The sequence below is a fragment of the Rhipicephalus sanguineus genome, chromosome 11 (assembly GCF_013339695.2).
Source record: "Rhipicephalus sanguineus isolate Rsan-2018 chromosome 11, BIME_Rsan_1.4, whole genome shotgun sequence".
Lineage (NCBI taxonomy): Eukaryota > Metazoa > Arthropoda > Arachnida > Ixodida > Ixodidae > Rhipicephalus > Rhipicephalus sanguineus.
The window spans coordinates 132,915,971-132,942,347 of NC_051186.1; the positions used below are offsets into that span (position 1 = coordinate 132,915,971).

General features: G+C 46.0%; 1 protein-coding gene across 2 annotated transcripts in view; it reads right to left on the reverse strand.

The window, feature by feature from the left end:
• Nucleotides 1–1,253: 1,253 nt before the first annotated feature.
• LOC119374532 (transcriptional adapter 2-beta) overlaps nucleotides 1,254–26,377 on the reverse strand; it is a 47,247-nt gene continuing 22,123 nt past the window's right edge. Inside the window, exons 9-17 of one of the 2 annotated variants that reach the window (XM_037644667.1) lie at nucleotides 24,853–25,100; nucleotides 20,478–20,557; nucleotides 16,388–16,459; nucleotides 14,996–15,060; nucleotides 13,402–13,457; nucleotides 12,706–12,743; nucleotides 10,254–10,336; nucleotides 8,975–9,037; nucleotides 1,254–8,321 (exon numbers count right to left, since the gene is read on the reverse strand). In XM_037644667.1, coding sequence (XP_037500595.1) covers nucleotides 8,199–8,321; nucleotides 8,975–9,037; nucleotides 10,254–10,336; nucleotides 12,706–12,743; nucleotides 13,402–13,457; nucleotides 14,996–15,060; nucleotides 16,388–16,459; nucleotides 20,478–20,557; nucleotides 24,853–25,100 — 828 coding nt within the window. In that variant the 3' untranslated portion in view covers nucleotides 1,254–8,198. Of the gene's footprint in view, nucleotides 8,322–8,974; nucleotides 9,038–10,253; nucleotides 10,337–12,705; nucleotides 12,744–13,401; nucleotides 13,474–14,995; nucleotides 15,061–16,387; nucleotides 16,460–20,477; nucleotides 20,558–24,852; nucleotides 25,101–26,377 lie in introns of those variants that run through there. The other variant, XR_005180208.2, reaches the window with a different exon arrangement.

Sequence of the window (26,377 nt, forward strand, 5' to 3'; positions counted from 1 at the left end):
GAACTGAAAGCCTCACTGTACCATGACCAGAAGTGCTCCCACATTTCTAGTAACTTCAATCTCTCCTTCTTGCACAAACATCAACAAAAGATGGCTTGCACTGATGTCACTGAAACTGCAATGTTGAAGTACCATCATGGTGGGGTGCGAAGTTTGCAATGTCGCCTTAAAGGACCCCTGACAGCGAAATTTTTGTTGGTGACTTTTTGGCTGTAATTTGTAGCTTTGTGTCTGGTATATCTCTAAATTAAATCGTAAATGCTCTAGCGTATCGTACAACTAATTCTAGCGTAGTTAATTGTGACCATTTTAGCATCACTTCAAAACGCCCGCCTAAAAACCACAAGAAACTGGCGCCCCATGCGGGGGAGCGTCAAAGACCACGTGCACTCAAGCTGTGGTGACGTTGACAGCGCGGTTTTCAAATCGGGGCCCCGAGCGCGGTAGAGATTGAAAGTATGTGGTTGCCTCGGTATGGGTTAAACCTGTTAAGCGCGTGTCCCCTCACGAAAACTACCCCGAGAGCAGCCCGACAACAGAGCCAGAGGGGTGCGGAACAATAGGCCTCGCCGGGTGCCAGTCGTCGTATTGTGCACGTGCGCCCCGCAAACCTTCTGTGACGTCCACAATACTTGCTTTACACTTGGAACGTCACACGGGGCCTCTATCTACGTCATACCAGGATGTCGCAAGGTGCAGCCAACTCCAGTGAGCACTCACGCTTACTTTAAAACCAAATTAAGATATCTTAAAGGCAACGTTCGTCACTAATAATCGGTCAGATGTGCCCCCGTATACAGGAAAGTCAAACAACACAAAGATCTCGAGGTTTCAATTTTGGTGTCAGGGGTCCTTTAATGTTATCAGTACATTGCATGCATGTTCTTTCGTTATTCATGTACAGAGGCCAAAAAACGCTTCATCATCATTATCGCATTGAAGTAGGTTAATCGCCTTGTGATTATGCTGCCTTGATGTCATCAAAGCCGCCATGTTGGAGTACCAATATGTTAAGAAACTGCGCCCATAACATCACGTGCAAGCACTCAAATGAAAAAGTTTGAGGGCACAGTTTGGGTCAGACCAACACAAGTTGACTGCATCGGCTCATCGCAACAAAACCAAACACGAGGCTCCTTAACCCTCCACTGAGAGTTCATGTTCACCATTTCAGTACGTTCCCAAGGCAATCAACTAATGCCCAGTACTTGAGCTTGCTGCCCCTATTCGAGAAAGTCTGAGAGAGACGAAAGTTGCAAATAAAAAAACATCTTTTATTACATCTCAAACGTCCCTTTGAGCTTTCATCTATGTACTATAGAAAGTTTTCGATTCCACACACATAGCAAAACAGGTATAAATGCACCTCCACACCTAAACCACTGGCTAGTCTGTGTGGTAATTTCACATACACTTTCAATTCCACGGTGGGCTAAGAGATGGACAAAGTTTTCTTTATGTTATAGAAAAATATCAGTAAACAATGCAACTGCCTGCAATATGGCATAATCAAAATCTGCAACTTACGCAACAGTGTCACGTTTTAGCAACATGGAGGCATGTCTGCATAGATGTACACAGGAAGAGCAGTGCAAAGCGGGAATAATGGGCGACACCAAGTTCACACATATACGCAGAGCCATTTGTATTGCAATCACTGACAGCATTCTATTCGACCGCTGGTACATACTTGCTGCCAGTGACAATTTTTGGCACTTCCTTAGGATAGCCAAATGTGTAGCTTGTAGCGTAGGTCGACATACCTGCTCACAAGTACACAGACTCGTACTCGCAGCACACATATTTCGCAGGCGTGAGATCAAACACCGGTGACTGATGAAATGTGTCAGTGCGCAAGAGCAGCGACTGTCCGTAAGTGTGGGTGAACACCAGCTGCACCCACTCCCTTCTTCCTCCGCTTGTTCCCTTCCAAGAACTAGAGTTCTGGTGATAAAATGCTTTCCGACATTCCCATCATGCCCTGCTACTCCCAAAATTTCTGGCATCGCCCTAGGTATGTATGTGGTAGAGTGTATGTAAGTGCACATTCACCTGCGTATGGTATGCAGGCATGTGAATGAGCGAGTGAACACCAGTGAGTGGGTGTGAATGAAAAGTGAGTACGACTGCAAGTGAATCTTATCAAGTGGGCACAAGTGGGAACATGCAAAAGTGTGAGTGTACATGTGTGAGTATTACATAGCCTGCGAAAACATTGGTGAACGAGTACGAGCGAGTACTTGGCTTATTCTGTCAACCTATGGCTTCAAACGTACACCAGAGCCGAGTAGAATGTCATGTTTCCACCAGCACTGCCCTCCACTTGTACGCCTTGTACAAAAAAGAATTAGTACCGTGAAATTCAGAAACGCACGAAAACTTGCCACAAAATATCGGCCCCAGACAAAATTTTTAGCTGCCGATGCCTAGCCAGCAGTCTACGCACAAAGAAGCACCTACATCCATAACCCACGCACAATGCAGCACTTTGCAGTGCGCAACTGGATCAAGAATCAAGCCTCAAGAATAGTTGAATGTCCTGAAAAATACTCTCACCAAGGAACATCGCCTGTAACTAGGTTTTATTGCAAATGGCATATATTATACTTCTCTTTAGACGACACTAGAGGAAGGGTGTGCTAAGGCAAACAAAATACACTTTACAAGCTTGTCAGGAACGAGATGAACGATGGACATATGTCGCCACGTTTGCAACGCACACGCTGCCGTAGCTGTTGCATCCTCCACAGTGTTCTCAGCTACATTACTGCTGTTTGACAGCAACGTTTGGCAAGCCGTACTGTGGGTTTGGAGGTTTCTATGCATTTACACAGCGCCTGTACTAAGAGACCTGTTTGCAGCGAAGACATGGCTGTTGGCACCATCTGCAAGGGACTATAGCCACTAATAGCCTAAGCGTGCCCCGAAAGTACAAGCCAGTCATTGGCTGTTGTCCAAGGGTATGTAGAATGAAAGCTGTCTCAATGAAAATGGCAAGATATAATAGGTAAGACCCCTGTGCTTCAAAAGCACAGTTATGGTTCAAGGTGCGTTAAAAGAAGTAAAGAGAAAGATAATCATGAACTTTACCGTGACACCAGTCTCGCTACATAACAGTTTCCCATATGTAAAGCATCAAATGTGTTTGAACCAAGTTCTCTTCTCATGCGCAGCATATTGTAATCAAATTTAGGGAGCAAATGCAAAGAACAAAACAAAATAAAGTGTTCATGATTTGATGCATATCTGTTTGCCTCCGTGCGAGTGACACTTTGATCGTTGATTTAGCTTGTGAACTAATGTTTCCTTCAATTCATCTAGGTCTGATAGAGGTATAATCCTTACTTTGCATAGCTGTCGCATATCTATGCGCTATCAACGCTCTGCCTTTCAGATGCAACTGTCATCTTTTTTTTTTTTTTTTCCCTCCCGAAACAATGCAGAGGTGCCTCTCAGGCAAACTGCTCAATTCTATCCTCTTAAAAATTACAGATTTACTGCTTTCCCTTGCTGTAGCAGTGATGGTTGAAACTCTGTGGCGACATCTGTCCACTGCCACCGGGATCACTCCGGTGATTCCGGCAGCAAGTTCACACTGCGCACTTGAAAAATATTGCTTAAGAAGCAAGAGTTTTTCTTTACAAATTGCGTTACGACAAATATGACACAGAAGAGAATGGAACAAGTGCTTCACCTGGTGTCGCGAGAAACGTACAAAATGACAATGAAATGGAAACAACACACAAAAGTGGCACTAGCAATCGCTTGCACATTTTCCCTGTGAGCAAAAAAGCATAGTTACACGCAAAAGCCCAAAGTGGACCGACACAATGGGAAAAACACCCCTTCCCGTCTTAATACTATAAAAATATCTTTCATCTCGCTGTTCCATGTGACTTCACTGGACTTACATGTCTTGGGATAAAGACGAACAGGAATAGTTGCACACTGGTGAACAGTGACAAGAAAAAAAAAAGTAAAATAAGAAAGCCAGTGCATCACCAAAAACTTCGGTGGGATTTTTTTCTTTTAATTTTTTAAAATTATATTTTCTTGTTCCCAGATGAATGTAATACAACATCAACTCACTCAAAACATTTAGGACTGAAAAAAAGGGTTAACAATTGAAACATTAGATTCCCAGTATGAGGACTAACAAACACGTACTGCAGAATGGCTTAATAATGTCACCGTATATGCATGGGCATCGGCAGGATTTTGCCTTGGGGGGTGCAAACCCGTGTTACATCGCTGTTGGGGTAGGGGGGTGGGGGTAGAGAGAGAGAGAGCTGGCATAGCTTGGGTGGGGGGCAAGTGCCGGTGTGGCTTGAGGGGGGGCAAGTGCCCCTTTTGCACCCCCCCGCCTACGTCCATGCGTATATGGGATACCACAGAGCAAAGGAGACACTAGTGTATTCTCTAATGACACCACGTACGATTGAAACAGGTTTTATGAAATGCCAGAGTTACTACAAATAGACTTCGTAAACTAGAAAAAAAAAAGGTAATACAATTAAATAAATATAGTGTTTCAAGAAGTTGCTAATGGCACCCTGCTACACTTCTTGAATCCAACAAACAGTGACCGCGCATTTATATCCTTGAGCAAAAGTGTACGAATTACCGGCTTGCTAAAAAACAGAAAGAACACCAACTAAATTTGTAATTCAAGCGTGAAAATTGAAAATCTATGAATTCACTGAAATTTTAACAGCACTAACCTTGGGCTGCAGTCATAAATTTCCAATTTTACACTCACAGACACACTTCTGCCCAGGAGAGTACAAGACGCGCAAAAACCACCTATTAAATGTAGTTGCGTTGACACGTATTCTTTTCAGACCGGTATACCAAAACATTAGGGTGACAAAAGCCGAGAGAGGAGAAAAAAAAATGAAAGAAGTCGCCTCTACAATGATCTATGTTGTGAAATATGTACATGAGCAATGAGATACCTTTTTTTTTTCTTCTTTTTCAATGAGCAAATTTACAAAACTATGTACAAACGTAGCGGTGCTGCTTAGAGCAAGTGACTGTCCTTCCCGCTGCCGTACCGAAACACACCTAACTGAGACTGTTCGTGCACATTTTCACATTGTTACTGTTATCTTGACCGAAACCACACACACAACCAAGCACAGGTAAAGGAAGTTGATCTTGACAGGAACCAAACACACGAACATGCACGTACACGAGGGACGTCGAACGCAAGTACTCCACAAGGGCGCGCAGTAACCTTGTAAAGGAATGATTGAGGCCGAGCTGGCTCGCTAAAAGCGTCCTCGAAGGGCAACAGCGACAAAATTTTTGGACACATAAGAAACTTATGTTTTCACAGAGCAGATGAAGAAAGAAATGAAAGCTGTTGCGCGAAATTTCACATTCGAAGAACGAGCAGACGCATCGCGTGAGAAGGCTAGCTAGAATAGGAGTTTCTGGTGACAAAATTAACGTAGCCATTAATGCACACCTTCAAGAGATTCAAGACTAGGACGGCATGACCTCGGAGACTAGGGGCACACTCCTCAGGGATCCGAATAAGCGGCTTGTTCGTGCTTTCACAGTAAATAACACTGGTCTTATTGAAGGACGTACTTGAAGCTTCGAAGTGAGTGCCTGGACTGCATTAGAATATTGCGTCTCTCTTAATTTGTCAAACATATTCCAACTCTCTAAACGGATCTGCCAGTGATGCCTCTCAATAAAGGAGTACCGACGCAAGCTTTAGAAGGCGAGACAACCTGCGAGATTGATTTGTGCGGAGACATGCACACAGGCAACGAAACAGCAATGGCAAATACAGCCTAGAACGTATTTAATATCAATTTTATGTGTATGCCACGCAACTGAGCACAAAACACAGCCCCTCGCAACATCGACATTAACTTGGCTCGTATGCAAACAATCGACAACTACCAATGTTGCGAGTCTGAGTGTCTGGACTTGTGACGCAAGTTGACGACGGTCAGAGATGGAAAAACGTGTAAGCGTAGCAGGTGAACTATCCACGCCATGCTAACGTGTGTGCATTGCCTCACACGGCACACACACAGTAGCAGTTTGGTGTGGTCGCAGGGCCAGCGATGTTTACATTCGCGCCTCCCTGAACCCAGCTTTCTCGTTGCTCCGCGAAAATAACTGCAACAGGGCACCTATAAGAACATATCTAAATAACCAACTATCGTGTGCGGGAGCAAACGAGGTTTCAGGTCATGATAAATGGGTCATTAGTTACTTATCGCAACAGAAAAGAACATGATACAAAGTTGTATCAGTACTCCTTCAAGTGATGCACAACTGACAAGACTCCTTGGCTTGGTCTCGGAGATCGGGCACATGCTCCTCCGAGATCAATGACTATGGGCTACTACTCGCAGCGGCTGGTTGGTGCTGCCACGATCATGAAAACGCTACCTCTGAAGTGAGCGCCTGGATCACACTAGGATTTTGTGAGCTGGAGTCTGTTAAACAGAAACTTCGCACTGCTCCGATATCAGCGAGTCGCCACATGCAGCCGCAGAACTCCACATGCCTGCAGAATTTCCTGCGAAATCTGTGCCAAAATGTTCCGAGTGCAATGATCCAAAAGAGCCAGTGGGAAATGCATAACTGCTAGCCTAACTGAGCAGCAGAAAAAAAAAATTCCTTTGCGAGTAACGAAAAATATATGCCTGTTTTATGTTAACCAAACGACTTCAACTTAGAATGCCTCACAACTTTGCTACAGCAATGAATATTACCGTGAAGAAAAAAAAAAAAAAAAAGAAAGACCCCCGGGGTCAGTGTGCATGTGCTAGACATGAAAAAAGAATCAAGAACAGATTAGGAAAGAAAAAGCTGCCACCGATATGGTGTCCAGTGCTTTTGTGCACTATTGGTCCCTTTGCAATTGAACAAGAGATGAGTCATGATGGCGAAGCGCTAAAAGGAACGGAGAAAAACAGAGAGATGTGTCGTTTACAAGTACAGATCGAATTTGATGCAGTAACAAGATCGAAATCCCTTGCTGAGAGAAGCCTGTCCTACCTGACACTCCCACACAAGAACCTTTCCTGAAATAATTAAAGAAACAAGAACCTAAATGTGCGTTTAAGTGTCACAGTTCATACTGAAAATTGGCAGCGCAAACAAACGTGTCTCTCTTCTGTGTCCCGTTTGTTTGCGCTGCCAATTTTCAGTATGAACCTATACCAACTTGCCCGCCTTTCAACACTTCTGTAAGTGTCACAGATCTAGCACGCAACTGACAAAGGAGGTTATTATTTGCCCTCACTTACCCCTCCAAACTCACCTCCTGCCACAGTTCAAAAACACATCCCTCTCAAGCAGACTTCACATTCTCCCACATATCAAACCACACCTTTTTCAACCACTGTGCACATGCGCACACAAAATACGCTCTGAAAAACCAAGAGCACCACAGGGATCACAGTTCCTGGCCCATTTCGTTGAAGAAAAAGAAGAGAGGACGCCGACTCGTCGGTTTGTGTCCCGGAGGCAGTCTTTCTCTGACTGGGCTGCATTATTTTCCTGCGGTGTGGACGTCAAATGTTACAATAGTGATCGCCATGCCGTGCTGACCTCGCGCTTCTAAATTATGCAGAATCCAGACTTTGCAGCAGAGTCTTGCCACTTCCAAAACGCTTCCATCGAGGGAGCAGTATCGTCGGTGTACTTGTACACGCGCTGAAATGCAGCTTTAGGAGGCATCGCCGGTCTCTGGTGGTTCCCAGGCATCTACAGTCTAGAAGGGCAAGATCTGCTGCCTTCAACACGTTGTTCCACGGGAGTTGCGAGAGGAGCACCAGCTGTTCCACATCGACGGCGGACTAGGTTCACTCAGTTGCAGCAGACTGACTGCAGGCTTACAAGCTGTACCGCACACATCGACGAACGAGTCTCTTGTTTTGCAGCATGCTCCACAAATACCATTCTCGGCCGAGTGAATCGAGCATCAAGCCGGCGACTTCCGAAACAAGAAACAAACAAAAAAAGGGTCTCTACTACGCGACAAAAGCAGCGACGCTTTTTCTTTTTCACTGGTCAAGTCGAAGAAGAAGGAAGCTCTCGGTCGAATCACTCTCAACTCGTATCGTGGCTACCGGTGCGAGGTGGCGTCATCGACGGTTGTTGCGGAGGGGACGGCGGCGGGGCTGCTGCAGCGGGTCGCTCTCGGTCGCTAGGGTGGGGCACCGGAATCAGGTGGCGGAGATCCAGCCACTGTTTGCGAAGTGGTTCAAGATCCGCCGGCAGTGCGACCTGTCCATGCCCGCCAGGGATCGGAACTTGGCCGTGCTGCCCTTCTGCCGCTGAGCTTGGTCCTGCGGAGACACATGCCACAACGCAGAGGCATTGCATCAAGCAATGACAAGGCGTGTTTGAGAGAGGGGGAGAGAGAGAGAGCAAAGGAAAAGACAATGTAGGGAAGTTAACAAGACTGCACCTGGTTTGCTAGTGTCAGGGCATTACAGTAGGCGTTTGATATTACCAAGGACGTACTGCAGAACAAGAACTTTGCTCCTGACCTCATGTGAAATCACCTAAAGAGCTACAGCCAATTAAGAATGCGCAGTATACGATACTCTGTGCTTCAAAACATGCTCCTACAATCGTGGTGCCACAGCTTTCTGAAATACATAGAGAGGGATTTATAAGTAGTAACTGGATTACTACATGTACCTACTACCTCTTGAGGATAAGAAATGTCAAAGCACTTATCTTCTTGAACGTCCGTCTTGTCTGCACATAACGACCGCTAGGCTGAGTTCATGCACACAAGTACAGAAAGCATGCTAGTGTGAGTGCAGCTCAGGCAGACCGTTCAGGCTATTCGTGGATTTGTCTACAGCACAAAGAAAGCACTGCCAGCCGCCTTGAAGCATGCACATACCTCTGGAAAAATTTGTGCAATGTAACCCTCCTCCCCCCATTAACCCTTATGCACACAAGTGCTGTGAATGCAGAAAGGACTCACCTTCAGCACTACAGTCTTAAAGGTGATGTAGCACGCAGGGCTGATTCCAATGGACTGGCACAGCTGCAACAGATCGAGATGGATGTACATGATGAACAAGTGTGCAACGGGAACTTGTTGCAGCAATAGCACGTCTCAATGATGGCTAGCTGAAAGCAGTTGATTCCTAGGTGCTGTCCACAGAGTTAAAATTATTGGTTGGCGAGTATATTCGGTTACAACTTAAGAAAATATGTAAGCTCCGCCCAAAGAAGCGCAGAGTGCCTGCCCTTCAACTGCAAAAGACAGTCATGCTGGCTGGTTCTCTCTTGAACCCGAAGTACTTTTTCTCGGCTAATATAAATACTAAGCATGACAGAGTTAAAGGTTCCTCGTTACTAACTCAAACATTACGTTTGGCTGGTCAGCAAAAGTTTACCAGGACGTTAATGTTTCCGACCTAAAACCAGCGACACAAATGCCTGTCTGTATGGGAGAGTCAACTGTACGAAACACTTGAAAAAGGATGGACACCACGAAAATGAGCAAATGAGCAAGCGCTACTGCACGGAGCACGAAGCAAATTTTCTGTGGGAGGGTCAGTGATGGTTGTGGACGGAGCTGACATTTTTTTTTTAAAGTGTGGAGCACTTTAGAGACCCAGCGTGATTTCCATCCATGCATCTCATGTGGCGCAATCACGCTCATAGCAAAGCGCTATATACAGGCCATAACAAGGCTAGCAATCCTCAAAACAGGGTTAAAATGAACGAACAGTCTAAAATAATATAATTAACAAAAATACCCAAGAAGTAATCGCAATAATTAACTAAAAATCGCTAAAAACATTTCGGAAACCTGCAGCTGACTCTGGGGCTACGCAAGAGAGGGCACCACCACCTCGCCAAGCAAGCGAATGCCCCTCCCCCTACGCATCGCCGGCGCTGCGTCACTACGTCTGACGGGGCAAACAACCTGACGGAACTCGCTGCAGACGACGCATATGTCAACTGCCGTAAGAAGCAGGAAGTCGATACAGCGCACATGTCGCACACCGAGTTTGTGAATGTGCCTAACCAGATTCTCCTCGTGCCGGGGACAGCCTACGTGCTTATCTCTAACTCTGACGCCATCAGCAGTTTGGTAAACGGAGCAGTGGGAACTCTACAAACGGGAATCGCTGCCATGACCGTGCTACGCACTTCCTCAGGTTCCACAGCTGCCATAATTTCTTAGGTTGTAACCGAGTACAGTTGTGCCAGTGATGGTCTGAGAAAGAAAAAGTGGAAAGGAGGCGCACCTTCCTCTCCTTGTCGGAGAGCAGCTCGTAGCCAGGCAAGCTGGTGATGTCGGTGGCCTCCTTGGAGTCTTCCCTCGTGTCACCTTCTCGTTTAATAACAGGGTCCATCCAGGCAAGGAGGGAGGGAGGAGAGAGAGGAAATGGCAAAACCATACCATCAGACGATTAGAAACACACAAGCGGGATACAACAAAACTGCGGCCGCAACAAATCCGGCACAGAAACAGCCTTGCATCTGCCACGCAGCGGCGTCGCACTGCGCTGACGAAACCACACTGAGTAAAACCCCTCTTATATGTTCCTATTTCCCCCCAATCGTTTGACGTTTCTGGCGCACAGTCGAAGCAGAAAATCTACAGACACCTACATATTACAACTCCGTTCTCGCACATCATTCCCGTAATTCTGCCAACTGTCACTGTGCTGGATGTGCAGAGGAGGTACGTCAATGAGTTTGGCAATCTGAACTGCCACAAGGTTATCCAAGCGCTGAAAAAGTTACAGTTTAAGCGTTAAACTGATGAATAAGCTATTCCGAGATACAGCTGAGTGTGATGCCTGCATTTTATTATTTAGAAACACTTTATTTCCAATTTTAACCACATGTACGCGTTATACGTTTCCTGGCTACTGTCTTTTTCTTTTTTTTTTATTCCCTTGAAATACGCATTAGATGGGTTACGTTGCATAATGTCAAACTACCTCATAAAGAAACCACATTTGACACAAACATACCTTTGACATAAATCTGGTACTATACATCATAAAACATTATACACTACATGTTGTCCTGGCAGCAGATGTTTGGACTTATTATGCTACATCCGATACTTTGCTAATCTGAATTCATTACATAAAGGCTTGACTGCACAAACAGTGTTGCATCAAAATTGCAAACTCAGCTAGTTAATATGGGTCCATCTTTATGTTGGTTCAAGGCTCACAAAGACGAGGATGAAGCTAAAAAATGTCCTGTTCATTTCCTCACCTCGTCATTGCTGCACAAACAAAAAGACAAGTGCCGCAAAAACAAAAATTTCTGCTGTAATGACGCACTTTGGATTCACCATCACTGATACATCCCATTTTAATTATAATAAAATTTTTTCATTCACAGATGTAAAAACTATAAACAAAAAAAAAAACTAAGCTGACTCAACTCTGCCACTTTTGTGGAAAAAATACCCATCACTTTCATCTTTGCAACGTTTTTATCCCCCAGACACCAGTATCCAACTGCAGTTGACTGCATGTTTTTGTTCAAGCGTAAAGGACAGCGTTTACGGTGCTTAATAGGACAATGCTAAGATGGCTTAGTTGCTTAATGTTTCAAGCTACATGTTTCAAGCTGTCCACCTAAACCATCTCTCCAGGTAAATGTGCTTTAATGACAATGCTTGTGGATAATATTAAACTGCTCCTTCAAAACACACACACACTAAAATGGTGCATCAAAGATATATACTGATGAGGATATGGATGAAAGAAAGCACTGAGAACCATGAGGTTAAAATTAAGGCGTCTTCAACAACACATATTCAAAAGTGTAAGTCCTGTTCTTGCTGCGGGCTTCATGATTCAGCGGCGTGAGTAGCAAGGGAGACCATTTTGTGAAAAATCGAAATAAACACCACTTTTGTAATAATAAAGACGGAAAGCTCCGTGAAAAAACAGCGATCCACTCATCTGTGCAGCTTCTACCTGCGAATTGTGAATCTAAAGAATTTTCCTGCTATAATGGGCAATCCATTAAATCTGTCCGTTTCATGCTTTCCTGCCGCAGCTGCAAACAGAATAGGCTAAATTTACGGCAGCACCAGCACATTTACTTGACACCTTCAGTGTCACGCAATACTTGGCTACCTCGGATGACGTAGGTGGTTGGCATGCAAACAACGCTCACTGAGTGCGGAAACGTCACGGTGCCTCTGCAAAGGAAAGAGAAAGCGGTCGGCACTGACTGACCTCCATAACTGACTCCTTTTTGGGTGCTACAAATTCAAATTTGCTGTTTTTGTTGTTGACGCTGTTGCGATAAATTTCTCACAACACCGAGGTGGTAGCATAGTCTAGGTAGTCCATCATAATGGGAGACCAAGCAGCACTGAAATAAGCAAAGACTGTGTGCTGCACTGTCGTTATTTCATTATGTTCATCCCTTCCCCCTCAGCACGCTTTCTAGCTGCATATTTTTCTCGCAGGTACTGTAGCCTTTGTCCCAACAGTAACGGGCTGGAAACTAAAATGTAAGCGGGGTTTGACCGTTTTGACCATAGCCCTGACTTTAATGCTTTTGAAATAGCTGTGTGGTCTCAGTTGAGATAGACTAAGTCGTGTGACGGGGTGACAGTAGTATGCTGCACCGACGAAGCCGACAGTTGTGCAGCCTTCTCCACAAGTGCAACGTCTTTCACAGGCAAACTGCTCAAAAGCAAGTACAGTGGAGGCATACCTTGTTCGCTTAGCGTAGTGTCGACGCCTCCTTTTTCTCTGAGGAAGAAAAGTTCAAACAGTCAATCAGTCTGAGGGCAGAAAGTCACCAAGACAAGAAAGAAAGAAACTGCCAACGAAGCACAGCACATGGCATTTACTGCATGCTCATGTGTTACACACCGCTTGTCACAGCATCACTGAAGGGTGTTTTTCATCATCATGCTAACACATAACGTGCACTGAAAACAATACTGTAGATTGAAAGGAAAAGTGGTAAACCGCTGGTGGAAAAACCTCTGCAGCCATTTGCAGAGAACAGTTCACTAGTTGTTACAAGTAGCAGCGATGTCTTAGCATCACTTCATCACACACAGCAAACGCTCAAGCAGATGCGAGACTAAACAGTTACGCAGGCAGTTGCTATTCAGTGGATGACTATGCTGCTTTTAAATCACGCTTGCAAACTTTAAAATGTGCTTTTTCTACTTTCCAGTTTAAGGTCATTTGCCATGTTCCTGCATAAAACTCGAGAGCTTAAACATGCAGCAAGCACAGCTGCAATCCAGTTCACCACACTCCTGGGATTGAGCAGAGGATGACGCCTGTACACTTTTCATTTAGCAGAGGAGCAACAAGCACTGGACGTGCAATGTGCGCACATGACAAACACCATGTGCAGAAAGCAGCATGCAGCGCGGAGTAAAGGAATACTCACTCGTATTTTTTTGATGCCGTTGAGATGGGCTTTTTGTGAACGGAGCTGGCGGGTGCCTGCGTTGAGGGCAAACTGATTCGGCATGAGCGCCCCTCTTCCTTTGACTAGTCGCACGACACACACACACACATCAAAAAATGCAGGTGTCAAGCAACAAGCTCATGCAAGTTGGTACTTTCCACAACGCATTGAAGGCAACACAAACCAAAAGGCATTACCAGAAGCTACCAGCTGTTACACCGATTCAATCCCAACAGAACGACTAGGTGACTACATGCATACTGGGCAGTGATTGAGACACAATACACAGCTGCGTGACATGTCAGCACTTTTCGCAGCACCGGAGAGCACTCGGTGATCACTGGGGAACCATGTTGTGCCCCAAATGTGTCGCAAAACACTCTTGTTCTCATTGTATACCACACTTCCGTCAGTGCACTGTGGCCCCAGCGCTCACTGGTGGCCTCGAGAAAACCGCTAGCAATCATGCGTTCCACGTACCACGTTTGAATCACTGAGCATTGTGCAATGCTATGAGCCAAAGCATCTTTATTATTTAAACCCTAAAATTTACCCTCGTTGGTTAATTCAAACTTGACCAGACAGCAAGAGCACATCTGACCAAAACATTACCCCAATGGCCGCAGCATACCGTATTTTTTTGCGTATAACCCACACCTTCAACGGTGAACCGCGGAAAATTTTCTAAAAACTGTCACCACATATCTGTGTGAAGCTAGCTTTTGTGCACAGCTTTAAAGAACTATCATGAAGCCACCTTGTACATCAGAATTTGCATTTTTTGTCTTGATTTTAACTCCAAATGCTGTGTATTTGCTGTACAGGTTATGAGCGAGAAGATATGGTATGTCTGAGTAATTCACCATTGAAAAACGTGTAATCTCCCACTGAAAAGCTTAATTTAAACCTATCCGAGGATGATTTGAGCAAATGCAATAGCTCAGTTTCTAATGCGCATATTCACCTCGCAAGAAACTTTAGGTCCTAAAGCTAGGCGAGTAGTAAATCACACATAACAATGCCTTCCCTGCCACTGTCATTACAATGTAACGAGATGTAGTTCTAGAAGGAACGATGCATGCAACAATGCAATGTTTCATTCTTTTGATTAGAAACGCTCATTCAATATAATCCACCTTACACACTTACAATGCCCCATCAGACGTCTTTGGCATTCCGCAAAATTGCATGCACTGTAGGTTGAACTAGCAAGCGGGTTTGTCCGGACAAACATAGAACGATATCAAATGCCCAATCAAGTGACACGTTTAAAATGAAAAGATTTAAATGCCACAAAGACATGCACTTTAGCAGGGAAAGAAGCAATCTCTGCCCTGTGCCTATAAACGACAGCATCACTGATGAGACAGTACCTGTGCCAATAGTCATTCGATTCTATCCCCCCCCCCCCATGATCGGCTGATCACGGTGATAGTACTGGCAAAAGGTAGCCCCCTAGGCTACCAACAATGCATGAAAAGTAACAGCGCTGGGATAAACCGTAACGAGGCACCAATGCCCCCCTCGGCATGCAGCGCGCATCTGCGAGCAACAGGCGAGAGGTAACACTTACAGACTTCTTTTTCGCTTCCTTGCGCTTTTCCCGACGATGCCTCGCGGCGTCGAATTCTGAGCATTCTGACAAAGAAAAAGAAAGTGCACAGGCTGTCAAACAAGGCATTTTGTTGTTAGTCCCGTAGACATAAACCACAGCCGACAACAATACAGTAGAACCCGCTGATACGTTTTTGAAGGGACCGTAGGAAATAAACGTAAGAGACGGGAAACGTAAGAGCCGAAAAACAGGAAAAACAGCAAAATATTTAGTGGTACCGATTCTTACGAGCAGCAGGAAAATTGGCGCGCTCAGCCGCGCTCAGAAACACGGAGCTTAGGACGGCCTCATCCACAGAAATGTAATCAACGTATGTGATTTTTTTAACACCAACAGCTGTAGGCATGAAAGAACTAAGCACACGCAATCACGACCGGCGCGGCGAGTCCGACCGCGAACCGCACGCACGACCGTGCGAGCTCCAATCAGCTCAAACTCCTCCCGCTCTCCGACAAATAACGATGATGATGAGTCTACGCCAACGCGATGGCAGAAGTGAATGCCAATCTCGAAGGCCTTGCTTTCGCAAGCAATTACGTCATACACGCCATATTTGTGCAATACAAGTCTCAAAGGCTATGCTTTTGTCAATAGTAAATGCCAATCTCGAAGGCCTTGCTTTCGCGAGCAGTTACGTCATAGACGCCATCTTTGCAATTTGAATCTTGAAGGCCATGCTTTGTTTGCATCAATTGAAAGATTCTGTTGCTTGCGCCTCTCATGCGGCTAACATTACAGTCAAACGAGGCCAAGCTGCATGAAAATGCACCATGGCGGCTCTCTTTGGTAGTCACTCGGTCGGCTCCGAGCGCACTTCGCGACGTATCATACGGGAACGGTCCGACAGTTACGACGTAACAGCGGGGTTCCCAATACATTGTATCCTATGGGATCTATGCCGGGACCGGCGGAAAACGACGTAACAGCCAGGAAAACGCAGCAGTGAGGAACGTAACAGCGGGGTTCTACTGTACTAAGGATTTGCCAGGGGGGACAGGGTGAAATTTCACAAGACCACTCTTATTCATGCTTCGCTGAACCCGCGCTGTAATGGTTAGCAGACCAGACACTGCGATGCTTTTGCAGCAAAGAGCAGCGCCAGCCAAACCACGAGATAGGATCGCACAGCTGACATTCTGCGCAATGTTTTTGTACGCACTAATTTGTGGACACGCAATGAGGTGCCATGGTTTGAGTGGTCAGCCAATCCATTAGGCTACATGAACACTTCGTTCAGGATTCATGACTAAGTTTCAACTGTCGGTACATGTCAAATTAATAAGTATTAATGAAATTTTACCTATCTTCAAACGTTATCAACAAGGAGCACTCGTCCATTGCGATCCTTACCATCGAGCTTGGTGATGCCGTTCCGCCGATACCTCAGCAGCTCTTTGATCCTGGCTTTAAGCTCTTTTTCCCCTGAAACACACATTGGAAATGCAATATACTAGATGCAACATAAAGGAAACATGGTCGAAAAGAATTGCCCACCATTTACACTAAGGCACGCACATAAACGTGAATCGAAACGGGTCCCCAATACTCAGCGCAACGCTTTTTTTAATGAGATGCTTGCAATAATGAGATGCTCAGATTACTGATGGCACAATTTACGGTAGCGTCAATGGAGACCATGGCTTCTGCCGCAGCACCTACGGAAAACAGTAGTTTTGTTTTTGCCACATGCTTTCAGTATGCCTTGGTTGCCATCCATGATCGTGTTGTCAGCTACTTGGCTTCCATGAGCAGCTACAGTGCTAAACAAATAATTTTCACGCAGCGCACGTAAAAGCGTGTGCTTCCAAAAATGCGTGCACACAATCCATGAATGAGTCACTGGTGAGCACGGTTTCCTCCGCAACGAATGTGCCGTGCCGTAGTTTCGTTTCGACTCCGTCCAATCAGTGAACAACGTCACAAACACACCAGAAGCTGTCCAGGATAACGAAAGGATTCTATTTGTGACTAACAGCGCAAAAAAGAATGAGGGACAAGGAAGAACCACAGATGAGCGCTTTTATGTTGAAAGGATTCTACCACAATTCGCAAGCTGGCATCAAATATGCTGGCTATGTCGTGATGGATGGATGAACTGCTGCCAGCCAGCTCACTGGCGAAAAAACTATTTGCGTTTAATGCCGGTGATGATAAAAGAGAGAGGAGGAAAGAACACCTCAGATGAAGACACGGGCATGGTGAACAAGGTTGCAAGACGATGAGAATCGCAGCATGCACGCTGCTTTAATGCAAAATAAGAACGAGGTTTGCAGATTCATCCAGTAAACAGAAGTGTGCGGATGTAGTAGGCACTTTGACATAGCTTTACTGACACCGTCAATGATTGGGCATTCGGTTTTAATTCAGACATCTTTCTTTCCTGGTCCTGCAAAATCCCAGTGTGTTAAGGGGAGACTCTGGTCTTCTAAAAAAAACTTTTGTTTATTGTCATATTCAAATGAAATTTTCAGGCAATGTATATTTTAACTTGCTATAAACAGATATGCAATCCATTTTTTCTTAGCTCAAGTAGTTTTTGAGATATTAAATAAATAATGAATGATCAAATTGCCCAATTGTTCTGCAATTTAATCATTGAATATCCTAGAAAACTTGATATGGCCATATTCTAGAACAATCAAGGATCACAACTAAACCATTACTGTAATTTTAGCTATATTTTTATAAAAGTTATTGCCATCTGTAATGTAATGGTTGGGAACATGAAAATTTTTATCAGTTTTATCAGCATATAAAAAATTTTCTCTTGACCAAGTCTATAATTTAGTAGTATTATTGTGTATAGGAACTCATAAGCTTTCAATTGCAACAAGAATCATTCAAATCTGATCACAAGATCAATAGATACTGTGGGCAACAGTGTAGCACATAGGCGAAAAACGGATTTTGAGAAAACTCAGAAAGAAGTTTGAAGACTTGGTATAGGTTTCTTCTTGCTACTAAAAAGCAACAGATGGAAGTCCTTTTCGCTCTAGAAGCCACCAGGCACATAATCACTATCATTTTCTTTCACACGCCTCCTCTTCATGGCATTCCTGAAGTTTTCTGCTCTGGTATGCTTCTTGTCACATGCCGCTAGCCGCCGCTGGTCCTTTTCTAGACACCTTTCAACATCTGTGCTGCCTTGACTCAAATGCAGCTCCTTCAAAATGGCCTCAGAGGCACATTTCTTTCCGGCATTGAACCGGGCGACTGGTTCCGCAACAGCAGTTTCGACTGTGAAGAGCGAGGCGTGTTTGGTTTTTGGCACAAGCGACCAGATTACTGAATGGAGGCTCTCATTTGAATTCTGAGTTTTGCCTCGTTGACAGCGCTCCAACAGCTTCCGATCAGAGAGGCGAGTGTACACTGGGAGGAGGGCTTCAGCAACGTATTCAGGCAGGTTGTACCGGTGCTTGGGAGGAGCCTGCTGCCTTGCCACTGCCTTGTTGTGTGCACACCATGATTCTTCACTTTTTGGGCACCGTGAATGTTGTGGCTTTGTATCTGTGGAAGTCACATGATAGTACGTGGCAAGGACAGCATTCTCCATCTCATCAATGTTTCCCTGGTGTGCCTTGAGTGCCCAGCCATAATAATTCGTAAGCTTTGTAACAAGCTCAACAGTGAGCTTGCCTTTGCCACCGAGGCTTGGCCGACCTTCCCCTTTGCTCTTCTGCAAGAGGTTTCTCAGTGCAGCACCCATTCGTTTATGAATGTGATTAACACAATCCTCCTTTTCGATGGGCACAAAGCCATACACTTTCTCCTCCTGAAGGCTGTTGAAAGCGCGGCTATCTCCATCACACAACATCGTTGTGTAACGCAGTCCATGTTTTTCAAGGGACCGGCCGAACAGAATTTTGGCAGCCTCCACCTCCATTTGGCCAGGCTTGCTCGAAGACTTTTTTTGGCACTTATGACGAGCTCGCCACTCACTGTATCGTGGGTCACCGTCCTTGGGGCCGATTTCGCAACCCAAACAGAAGTTCGATAGAACTTTGAAGTCGAGCACGTATCCCGAAAAGAGTTCGATCACAGTTCCCACACAAATGTGTGACAGGTGTCCACGAGTGAGCCAAGTCCCGTCAAATGAAACTGCGATATTGCCGGGGTTCCCGAAGTTCAGTTCGTAACAGATGGCCTTCACAGCTGTCGCGCACTCACTCATGACGCCCGCGGATGCGTTCACGGCGGCAGGGTTCATCTTTGTTTTTACGTAGTTTTGGTAGGTTTTGTTGTGCATACCGCGACGAGAAACGTTCAGCGCCGAGAAAATGTCGTTTAGCACGGTCTGCCCATTTCCCGTGCTTATAACTGCCCGAGCAGCAAGCACATTCACTTCGAATGGGTTGCAGGTCGCATTCCCCCCTGCTCTTGGCGAGCTCCATCCGGTGCTGACATCTCCACAGACGGCACAGTTCACCACTATTTTCACTGCCACTCCGTACTCACGGTGACCTCTTGAAACGTTCAAAGGGCCGGAGCAGAATTCGCATTTCGCGCACCGAAGCAGTTGGTTCAGCAGCGGTAGGCTTAGCAGCGTAAACTCGGTGCCGCACCCCGCCGCTTCCGGGGAATCTCCGGTAAGCGACTGCTTTCGGCGCGTAGGTGATAATGAAGAAAGCTTCTGGCGCTGCGCTTCCGCGCGATGCTCAATCGCCACTTTCTCAGCTTCTGAAACAAGGAGCGTGTCAACGCGCATTGTCCTCGACGCGTCGTCGGCCACAGGCATCGCTTGCGCGGCTGCGGCTTCGGTGGATGTCGTACACCCGCTGGCGCATGTCGCAGAGCTCGTCGCAGTCGATCAACTCGATGCTGCTTTAGGTATCCGAGACCGACGCTTGCGTTTTTTGCCGTAGGCATGAGCCGTCGCGAACTTGCGTCGCCCGCCAGCCATCGTCGCGTCCGAACAATTTTTGACAAGGCGTCTCGCATTCTCGGGCAGACGAAACTCCGGTCGTCCAATCAGAGAGCAGGATTCACCCCACGTGGTACAAACGCGCCAATGCCGTGCGAGTATTTTCTTTTTTTCGTTGGCGTGCAGCTCCATAGTCGCCAGACCTAGAGGTGTTTTCTCGTTAAAAACGGAATGTAGAAGAATTCAGCTCTCGAATGATTCCAAAATGGCCGCACTGCGGCCAACGGTTACCGCAGGCGACGGCATTGAATTTGCCTGTTTTCGGGGGGCGTTTTCGAGCGAAAGCGATCATGAAGCTCTCTTTAGAGCGCAATAACAAAATAAATGCTCGGCGGAACGCGTTAATATCGCAGCAATAGATTCTTTAGGACGTCTAGATTGCGAAAAAAAATATTTCAAAAAGTCGATTTTTCGGCGATTTTTTGTTCTAGAAGACCCGTGTTTCCCCTTAACGAGGTTTTCTTATTGTATAATCGCTTTCACAGTGCAAAGAAATCAGGCTTAAAGAAAACAACTCACTCTCGAGGTTCTCCAGAAGTTGCTCGTGCTCCGTGGCTGACTGAAACTGGCTGAATATGCGCATCTTCTCCTGCAGTTCCCTGCATCACGGCACAGTTACAACAATTATCGGAGGAAAAACAATGTCACAGGTTGGGAGATGCCACATGACATTAGCAGGCGTTCACTTACATTTCTCAGTTTAAAGAAAGAAAAAAAAGAAGCTAGAATACAATGCTTTATTTGGCGGTCAAACCAGCTCAAAATGGTAGGCACAATGCACATGAACGTGTCTGTTATGTTGAAAATTAGGGAAAAAAAGAAACAATACAATTTCGCACTTACTGACACCCTGCTGCTGTTCAAATTTCACGGAAAACTTGGGTTTTACTGCGCGCACATTTCAGTGTAAAGCTAGGCACAATTACTTGGCTAGATTTGAAAAAAAAAAAAAAAATGGAGCCTTGCCAAAATGCAACATGGTGGCAATGGCAACGTCCAGCGTGTGCGACTGCTTCCGGCACCCACAGAAGTGCAATGTGGTGGTACTTCACGCAGTTCAAGCAGGAAGCAAAAATACATGAGTACATTTTGGAGTATGCTGACCTTGTGCAAGCAGATGTGTATGGAAATGTCCTGTCAATTTTCGTTGCTGAAGGATTGCAGTTTAGCAACACTTCGATGTCGAGAAATGCGAGATGCACTGAATCCTACGGGCGTTCGCTGGCGACTGGAAAATATTTCGTTGTCGCGCGATTTCGTTATTGCAGGTTTCGAATGCAGAACTTCGTTTTCATTGAACCGTGAAAGACACCACCGCTAGTTGGGTGTACTTGAGAAGAGAAGTGTACTTGGAATTAAAAAAAAGGTCGATTCACAAAAACTTTTCAGAATTTCCAATCAGTAATAATTATATAAAAAAAATTGCATGTTCATTAAGTCACAAAGTATCTGAAAGAAATGTCATGTTTGCAGCAGCCAATATGCCTGTGCACTCTCTATCGAAAACCCTTCCCAGCCACTACAGTATAACCTCTTTACAACAGATCTGTTTACAGTCAAACCTCGTTACAACGAACACCACATTAACAAACATTTCAAATTAACGAACTTTTAAGAAATCCCGTGCCGACTGCTTATAGTTTCAATGTAAAAATATTTCACAACTATGAACTTCAGAATAACGAACATTTCAGAATAACGATCGTAATTTAATTCCGTGTAATCTTAACAACACCTCAGTACTACGAACTTATATCCCGAAATGCGAGGATTCTTAGATTTCAGTGTATCGGTCATGGCAGTCGGAGCTGTAAGGTAGCAGACGACGCAGCGTGAAGAGCGGACGCCCTCCCGCTAAAACCTGAGATGGCACGGGAGGAGAAAGACGCGGGCGGAGAACTTTTTTTTTTCCCCCTTCGTTGCGGAGGCGACAACGCATCAGGTTATGTAAAGGCCCAACCACATGCATAGCACGCGACTTTCGAGCGAAGGCGACTGCGACAAACGGGCTCCGTCGCGCTGCTCGATTGAAAACTATCACGCGCACGCAGGCAAATTACGAAAAAGAATTACAGAGATGAATGACAACATGGCAAATTTATTATTGTCTTGTTTGAGATAAAGATGCCATAAAAACGTTTCGTGACTTCCTTTTTTCGCAATCTTATGTTTAACCGCGACAGTAGTATCTGCTGTGATCCCACGGGACGCCTGAAAGCGTACGCTGCCTACGCGACGTCGCACTTTGCAAACTGCGTTATGTTGGGGTTAGTCCACGAGGCGCATCTCGACAACGTTTCCCCTTGCTGTCATAGAACGTTTAAGAAGAGCCGCAGCGCCTCACATCGTTGCTTCGCAGGGAGAAGGGCTACCTCACACGACGACGATGTTGACATAGCAGCAAGCTACCACCAATGCAGCAAGCTACCACCGAAACATCAAAACGAACCGTCAATCATAATTAGCGACAAAATACGGCCGCTGCCTTGCTCTCCGCGTGAGATGGGGCTGTAAAGAAGGTAGTCTATAACTTGCATTCCTTGAAGTACGCGCCGATTGGAAGCATCACGAGCAAATTGCAACCGAAGCGAGGGTCAGAGATGCTGCCATGTTGTCGGATATCGTCATGCTCACTTCCGGGCGACAAGCGATGTTTTCTGGCTTTCCAGAAACCTGGGGTGCTATCGCGGAACGATTCTATTTCAGATTCCAATGCCTTTCGTGCTTTTCGCGCTTGGCCAGTGGTCAGAACGATGGTCCGTCCGCGTTATCAGCCAGCCGTGTAGAATCGGAAATAGCATCGTTTCGCGATTGCACCCCTGCGACAAGCGACGGCGATGGATGTCCCTCCGCGACAGCAAATCCTGTCGGCCGTTGCTCAAAACTCGCGTGCATGCAGTCGGGCCTGGTTGGGCTTTAAAGGATTGCAGCGATGACATGGACGACGATGTCACGGTAGCACCCGAAGATCGCGACGAGTCCGTGTCGGCCACAGATGCGTTGGGCTACTTGAGGAAACTCCGCATATTCATAGAAAAAAGCGGAACAGCGACCGAAGCGGCGCATAAAAATGCGGACGGTCTAGAATCGTTCGTGACGCAGAGTTTGTGCTGCACCCGTCAAAAAACGATCACGGACTATTTCAAATAAACGTGCCTTGTCTGACGTTCACGTGTGCATTGTTGTGAGAAACGAGTTCAAGGATGTACCGTTGCAAAGGTAGGACGTTTGCGTTACTGAAATTCTATTATGGTAAATTTTTGGGCTTTCACTATAACAACCTTTCAGAATAATGAATATTTTTTCGCGGTCCCCTGAAGTTCGTTATACCGAGATTTCACTGTACAACACATTCGGATATTACATACCAATTTGCGGCGTTATGCCGACCTCCGTATTTGTTCCATTGATTGAGCTTCGTTTACAACGGATTCTGGTACAACGGACATTTGGATATAATTGACTAAAATGTCAGGCCAGCAAGGTGGTCAGGTCTCCTTTAGAGCGGACTTTTCTTCTACGGACATACCAAACTCAATAACTTCCGACTTCAAACATCGCTTAGCATACTTTCGGGATGGGAAAAGCGCGCCGCGGATATCGACGTACCGATTTAAGAACGAAGGCCACCGATCTCCGGTCTGTCAATGAAGAGCTATATGCCTAGCTGCAGCGACAAAAAATCGGCGCGCAGCGTGCTTGGTGTTGCGTTTTGGGACGCTGACGCGCGAAATTGCTAGCCGCTGCCACTGCTTCTTCGAGCAGTCGCTGCGCGGTGAGCGTGGCCGGGGGAGTCTGCGGCCGATGCACAAAATGCCTATCCGCAATTCTGAGGAGCCAGTGGGCGATGCGATTTGTTGCCTGCGACGAAGGACATTGCGGCTTCGTTTCCGCATGTCCGCTTGCGCAATGTTCTTGCCCGCAAAGTTCGGATTTGTCTCGTACATCGGCACCGTGAGTGCAGTTAGGCCCAGCCACGACATCGAGTAGAAAGCTCGGTTGCGATGTGCGTGGCCATGGTGCCCTATGTTTCAAAGTACGTCATGCTCGATTGCGAGTAGAAAAAGTTGTCCCGCAGTTGTCTTCGTCATAAGCTCCGAAGTGCTGATAAGAAGAACCTCTAACGGCGGGTCCAACGAGTCAACGCTATGACAGTCGCACGTCTGCGATGTTCACGACGAGTGCGGCACGCTATTGTAATCTGATGACTGGGCTTCCACTTGCAGCTGCCAAACTAAAGCGTTCTAAATTATCATCGACCCGTGAACACAGAACGAGTGCGAACGTGTCACTAAGTAACGCAATTTTCGACACCTACAACCTCGCGACGCACAAGCAGGAGACGACGATCCCGAAGCGAGCATCACAGCAGAAGCAGCCAATCAGAGGCCTTGAATTGAATTTCAAGCATTTGCTTTTTGTACGCTTGTTACTGATTGGAGAAGCTAGCTGAAACATAGAACTTGAACACGGAGAAATGCTCTTTACGACAAGTCCAAAATGGTGGCGACCGGTTGTGCCATTGCCAAGCTATAATTTTCAAACACGCTGTTTTGTTTTTTGTTTTTGCTATTTCCGCAATTTTCGAAAAGTCGGCAGACGCAAAATAAAATTTTATAGCACTTCTACGCAGCTTTCAGTGAAGGTATTTTGGAATCAGGTAGAAAATGGGCTACAGAAACTGAAAATGCGATTTTCCAAAAATTGCATTTTTTTTTGGTCCCCCGTTAAAAATAAGACCATGTTTGTGACTCGTAATTCTCTCCGGTTATAACAGACCCATTCCGCGTTTACATAAAAGTCTGTTGTAACAGTACTTGCATACTCCCTTTACAACAGACCAAAATCCTCTTCACTATGAAGGTCTGTTGCAATGAGGTTATACTGTACTCACTTGTCGGCCTCACGGGCAGGCTTCTTGCTGCGCGACACCGGGCTGGCCTTGGAGGCCGGCCGGCCCATGTGGCAAAACTGCTCGAGCAGGCGGTAGTCCCGTGCCAGGCCCTTGCGACGCATCCGCTCCCGTAGCCGCCTCGAGTACATGTCCACCTGAGCCAGCTTCAGGGCAACCTCGAGGTCGTCCTCGTCTGGGCCGCCCATCGACAGCTGGCTGATCAGGGACTCGGCCTCGTTGTCGTACTCCTGCAAAGTGCAAAGCCAAGGAGGTAAAGTTGGTGCCACAGTTTTAACACAACAAAGCGACGAGTATTTGTAAGGCGCCAGAGAAAGCGTGTTGGATAAAAAACACAACCTCAGTCTAAGAAAAAGAAGTTCAGGGGAAGATGAAAACTTGGAGATAAAAAATTCGTGAACACGGAGTGTCGCTGAAGGCAAGTCCGATTGTCAAAACGTCGGCTACAACGATCACGAATGTTACATGCAGCATTACGAGCAATGATCAAAGATGTCCTACTAAATGCCTGCAATGTAACGCTGTACATGAGGTTAAAAAACCAGACAGCTGAGGTTCTTGTTTTGCTACTTTCATGCTTCAAGGAGTAGGCCTCTATGTATATGAACACGGAAGCTCGGCCAATGCTTTCTCACAGCGTGCTACGAAGTAACCATTTGGTGTATACCCTTGTTTCAGTTGGACTATGCCATTCACAGTGAACCAAGATTTAAGACTGCTGCTGAAACATAGAGCTAGGTCAAATGGCACCTTGTCCTTTCTTAGGCAACATGATTTGTCAACACATTCATGAAAAACGCTGTACCTACACGCTAATGTCTGAAATCAGGATCATTACTCTAGTGTACCACGGTTACATCGCTGTAAGTTGCAACAGGAGATAATGCTTTGCATTCCTGACCTGAGGCAGCCTGACGACCTAAGCTATTTCGAAATTTTGGGGTCTTGGTTTAACCCAAGACCGAACGCCGTACCTACACGCTAATGTCTGAAATCAGGATCATTACTCTAGTGTACCATGGTTACATCGCTGTAAGTTGCAACAGGAGATAATGCTTTGCATTCCTGACCTGAGGCAGCCTGACGACCTAAGCTATTTCTAAATTTTGGGGTCTTGGTTTAACCCAAGACCGAACGCGGTACCTACACGCTAATGTCTGAAATCAGGATCATTACTCTAGTGTACCATGGTTACATCGCTGTAAGTTGCAACAGGAGATAATGCTTTGCATTCCTGACCTGAGGCAGCCTGACGACCTAAGCTATTTCTAAATTTTGGGGTCTTGGTTTAACCCAAGACCGAAAGGCTAGCTGGGTTGGGTTCTGCGCATACGCACTTGCAGGCTGCCGATTCCACGGTTCTGCGAGGCTCTTGGGTCCCAATTTTCGAACTCTAGTGTGACATGTGGCAGCTATCTGAACTCTTGTCACACTAGACTCGGGTGATACTTAATCCAGTGGTTCTCAAATGGGGGTCCGCGGACCCTCGGGGGTCCATGAAGCCATT